The sequence below is a fragment of the Crocodylus porosus genome, unplaced genomic scaffold (assembly GCF_001723895.1).
Source record: "Crocodylus porosus isolate Cpor-Errol unplaced genomic scaffold, CroPor_comp1, whole genome shotgun sequence".
Classification (NCBI taxonomy): domain Eukaryota; kingdom Metazoa; phylum Chordata; order Crocodylia; family Crocodylidae; genus Crocodylus; species Crocodylus porosus.
This window is the reverse complement of record NW_017728928.1, coordinates 1,315,889-1,320,912: the sequence shown is the minus strand read 5'-3', so window position 1 is coordinate 1,320,912 and position 5,024 is coordinate 1,315,889. Positions and strand designations below refer to the sequence as shown.

General features: G+C 56.2%; 1 protein-coding gene across 1 annotated transcript in view; it reads left to right on the top strand.

Annotated features, from left to right (window-relative positions):
- Window positions 1-2,593: 2,593 nt before the first annotated feature.
- Window positions 2,594-5,024, top strand: part of TTYH2 (tweety family member 2) — a 15,803-nt gene continuing 13,372 nt past the window's right edge. The window contains exon 1 of the mRNA XM_019542794.1: window positions 2,594-2,606. Coding sequence (XP_019398339.1) covers window positions 2,594-2,606 — 13 coding nt within the window. The remainder of the gene's footprint in view (window positions 2,607-5,024) is intronic.

Sequence of the window (5,024 nt, the reverse complement as noted above, 5' to 3'; positions counted from 1 at the left end):
TTAAAAAAAAAAAAAAAGCAAACTCTTCTTGCATGTCAGGCTGGTCTTTCTTGCCAGATGCCTGAACCATAGCTATACTCCTGTCCTCTACCCTGCTACCAATGGCATGGTACATTATGGCTCCCTGGAGTCTTCCTGGCCTGTGGTTCTACAAAGTGGCAGCAGCAGTGGAAGACCTGGTATTGCAGGGCTGCTGACCCAAGAGGCATGGGTCAGACTGGCATGGCCCCTCTGTCCAGTCAGATGACGTTCTGATCTGGTGCCATGTGTCTTGGGACTTGCTGTTCAGTAGAGCGGTGGTCTCCGAAGTGGTGTGCGCAAGACGATCCATTGGGCTGTGGAAAGAAAATATTAGAACTTCTATTTATATAGTGGGGGTGCGTGCTCAAAAATTTTTTACTGATAGGGGTGCGCGATCAAAAACATTTAGAGACCACTGCAGTAGAGCATCCTAGTGGGCCTAGCTTCTGCATCCCACCTGGCAGGTGTGGTGGAAACAAATAGGAATGGGGAAGGTAGTTGAGCTACTGACTTGGGTTCTGCTAGGACTAGTTACGCTCCCTCCTAGTCAGATTGCACCTTTACTAGCCACAGGCTCTGCACGCCTGTGTGGAGGGGAGGGAAGCGTGACTGCCCAGGCCCCTACTATAGATCAGTGGGAAGTATGTGGCAGGCCTCTGTTTGGCCTGGCCATGTAGCAGTAGGGTCCCAGTCTGCAAGCTGGGTGCTGCTGCAGCAGTGCTTCAGTAGTCCCAGTTGTCTCACCCATTTGGAGGCTAACTGCTCCTTAGAAAGCAGCATGTAAAGGACCTACAGCTCCATGAAACTTGAGCCAAGGTCCTTCTGCATCACAGGTAACATTCTGCCTTAACACGGCACTAAGCACAGGGACAAAGCCTGCAGACCCACTTACCCTGTACCTAGCTCTGTCTTAGAGCTGCAATCCTGCTTTTGGTGGTGAGAGGTGGATCTGAACAGGAGAAGCATCTGGGCACAGTCCTGCCCACCTGCCTCATGCAAACAGCCAATCTCTCACCATCCCTGTACAGCTGATGGCATGGCCAAGTAATGGAAGTGTCTGGGACTCGGAAGCGGGACACCAGCAAGAGCAAAGTGAGCAGGGATTTTCAGGGTCACAACTCAGCAAGGTGCCTCCAGTCCCCTGCTAAGCAAAGTTTAGAAGAAGAAAGCAGATATGCTAGCAAGGTCTGTGTTGAGGGGCTTTTAAACAAAGGTCCTGTAAGTAGTAGCACCTGCCCTGGGCTGAGCCCCACCTGTCATGGAGGGAGTACAAACATGTCCATGTTCAGCCAGCAAAGCCCCTTCATCTGTGCTGGTCTGGTTCCAGGCAAACGGGCAACAGAGCCCAGTCAAGTAGCTCTGCTGCCCTGGAGAGTCCCCTGCAGCAGTGAAGTAGCTGTGCCATGCTGGTACTAGGTTTGGTCAAGCCACCGAACCTTGTGTAATGTGATCTACAGGTCAGCTTTGAGCTTCTCATCTGTCCCACCCACATGTTGCCTTGCAGCAAGGAGGATTGCAGGGTGGTTATCACAGCCAGTGCTGCAGCTGCTGGGGCTTGGACATCGTTCCTGACGTGGAATCAGCTGGGCATCGATTGGCAGCGCTGGGCAAACCCTGTGTGCAGCACACAAGCGTACATGGCAGTAATGCACATAAATTAATAGCACACAACTGGGGCAGGTAATGGAGAGCTGTGCTTTCCTCTTAACAGCCCTGCTTCAAGAGTTGGCTACATCCATATCTGCAGAGGCCTGGCTATATCCTTCCCTACTCAGCACATAATTAACCAACATGGGCTGGTTTGAGAGGCCCTAAACAGGTATGTTTCAAAGAGCAGTAAGCGAGCACAAGAGGCATGCATGCACTTGCTAGGGGCAGGAGGAGCAGAGCTCTGCCATTAGACCTTTCTGTCCTGCTTGGCTGTTCGCTAAGTACAGAAGCTGCATCTAGATGATTGGCACAAATTGAGCGCAGATCTCAGGCTGTCCCAAGCTTCTGCTCAACCTCTGCGCTAAATCTGTACGCAAGTAAAAGTCTTCTGAAAGCTTTCCTCTGTAAAGGCCGGGAGCATTCCCAAGGAGGGCAGGGATGGAATCGTTCTTTTCCTGGAAGATTTTTGTAGTGGAACAATTGCAAACCACCCCAACTCCACAACCGGTGGCCTTTCCCCGGCTTGGATATGGATGCAGCTCCCTGCGTCTCCAGCTGGAGGGCTGGGTATTAATCATGTGTGCTTGAAAGGGGAGCTATAAAGAAGCAACTCCATGAGGGAGACCAGTATTTCATGGAGGATTTACAGTGACACTAAACCACTAGAGAAGCGTCCGTCTGGTGAGCCCCTGAGAAATGATGCATGGGACATCGTTATAGTCGCTATGCAAATGCAATGCGCTGTTTGAAATAGCCCAGCCCAGGGGATGCTGCTCATCAGGGTCCCTCAATGAACCATCTCGTTAGACCGCACTGGGGGAGCAGGGGCCCTTCGGCTGGGCTGGCGCTGGCCTGCCTTCCACTGGCAGCTTTGAAGGATGGTGTTGTGGCACCGCTGATTCATTACATCAGCCCCGAGGCCATGACATCATGCGGTAAAAGCTAGGAATTTACGGGCTCTGTTAGGCAGTGGCGCAGGAAGCAATAAAAGCTGTGCAAGGCTCCGTGGTCCCCTGTGATTCATAGAGGAGGGGAAGGGGAAAGAGTTATGGGGCTGGGTTGGTTTCTTGGGAGCCGTTATAGGGTCATTCCTGCCTGGGGGTTCTGGAGATCTTGGCCTCGCTCTGCAAACCTGCTGTGGGCCCAAGAGCATCAACTCTTCCTTAAGCCCCGGCTCCTCTCCGTGGGGCTAGGTCCCTTCCAGGATGAGGGACAGGCGGCCTCCCATGGGGGCAGCACCTTGGCATGGTCAGCAGCAGGCGGTGGTGCGGCTGTCTTAAGCGGTGCCCTGGGGTCTTCTTACCCGGGTGAGTGTCAGGTTGCAGGAAGAGGTTGAGATGTGACCCTATCGGTCAGCAAACTGGAATCGAGTGCGTGCTCAGCAGGGAGACCCGCGCACAGCTGGGATGTGGAGATGCAGTGGGGATCCCTGGCTATCCCACACTCTCTCGGTCCTATGCTGCGTAGAGGGGGATGTTGCTTTTTTTCCACCCAGCTCCAGCCTCAGCTTTGGAGGAGCAGGTGATGCCTGGGGTGAAGCAGAGACAGTCTCTTCTAGCTCAAAGGCCTCCTGCAAAGCCATCCTACCTTGTGCCAAGCATGCAGCAGATGAGGGTCTCTCCCCTTAAATCTGCCCCTCTGACATGCATGCCCCAAATGTTGCTTGTCGTCCTTGAGCTGAACCAAAAACGTGTCCTCGCCCAGTTCACTCCTCTCCCCTCGCTTCAAGGTTTGGTGCTCTAGCCACGGGGACTCTAGTCTGCAGCACCTTTTGGCCTGGTATCTGGAGCCAGTCTTTATCCTTTGGGCATGGTGTTACCTGGGGGACCCTGGGGGACTAAGCCTCCAGCCAAGCTGTTGGCAATAAGCCATAAGCCTGCAGCAAAGCACGTGCTTAAACCCACGTCTGCAGCTGTCGCTCTAGCCAGCGGGCCAGCCCTCCCTTGTTGGGGTCTGTGTCCTGCTGCGCTCCCTGGGCTTTGAGCTCTGCAGATGAGCAGGGCATCACAAGCTGCTGCAGCTCCCAGCCTGGCAGGCCTCGTCGGGCTGGAATTCCCCCTCCCCGAATGCCAGGATCCTGGGACCCCTTGCAAGGGGTAGCTGAGCCTGGGCAGGGCAATAAGGAGCTGGCTTGGTCCGATTTCACTCCTTTGCTGGATCATTGCCCTCACAGGAGACGTGTCCTTTGTTTAATCAGCCAGTTGCCTAAGCAGTCCCATTTGGATCTGCAGTCGGAGGCCTTCCCTGAGGAGGGTGCTAGGTAAGTGCCCGCTGGCAGAGGACAGGATAGCAGGGAGCGTCTCTGTCACCTGGCCAGGGGAAGCGAAACCCCTGCCTCTGCAGCTCCTGCTGGGTTCACACGACTTCCAGGACTAGCTGCTCCCTTGGAGAGCTGGGGGTCTGGGGGGACTGCCCCTGCCCTGGCCTGCTCTGCAGAGCCCAGCCAGCCAGGTCAGGAGCAGGGTGTCCCTGCCCCGCGTAGCTGGAAGCTGCCCTGTCTGACCCTCCCGAGACAAGCTGAGGCAGGGCTTGAGAAGAGGAACTTGCTGCTGTCTGTGCACCAAGCCGTTGGAGCAGGGACCGAGGGTTGGGAGGCCAGACACCAGCACCGCTTGGCTCACGGACGCCCTGCCCCAAGGGACCATGCAGCCAGAAAGGGGCTGGAAATGCCTCTTTCCTCCTTTTTAACCCCACTTGCTCCTTGCTGCAAGGCAGCATGTGGGGTTAAAAAAGTGGGGTGAGGGAGTGTGTGAGGGTCTCCAGCCCCAGCATTGAAAGCAAACCCAGCACACTTCCTCTTTCCCACACATGCCTGTTAGTCACGGTAGCAGCAGCCCGCAGAAGATCGGAGCAGCCTGACTCTCACTTCCTCCTGCCCCACAAGGTCCGTGTCCCAGCTCGGGGTTGTCGTGGCCCCGGGAGTGCTTATCTGGCCTTGCAGCCTCCAGGTGCGTCTCCGTGCTACCTGCCTGGCCAGACTGAGTGACTTGCCCAGGGCCACACAGAGCACCAGTGGTAGAGCAGGGCTGTAAATGCAGGTCTCCCTGCTCCCAGGCTCAGCCCCTGGATCTTCCGCCACAGACTCAGCTTCAGGGACCGCCTGGCCTGCCTCTCCCTCCCTGCAGTCCTCTGTGTTCCCGAGGACAGGCTGGCCTTCCCGGGGTTCACCCCTTCCTAGCTGGCCGGCACACGGCGTAGAAGCAGGCCCTGTCTGCTACCAGCTTGCACGCCGCTGGGACGACGGAGGGGCTCCCAGATCATGTCTCGCGCCCCGCGCCAGCCTGAAGACAGAAGGCGCCGGGGCGGGGAAAGAAGCAGCCTCTCACGGCAGCCGTCGGCGGGCCCCGAGCTTG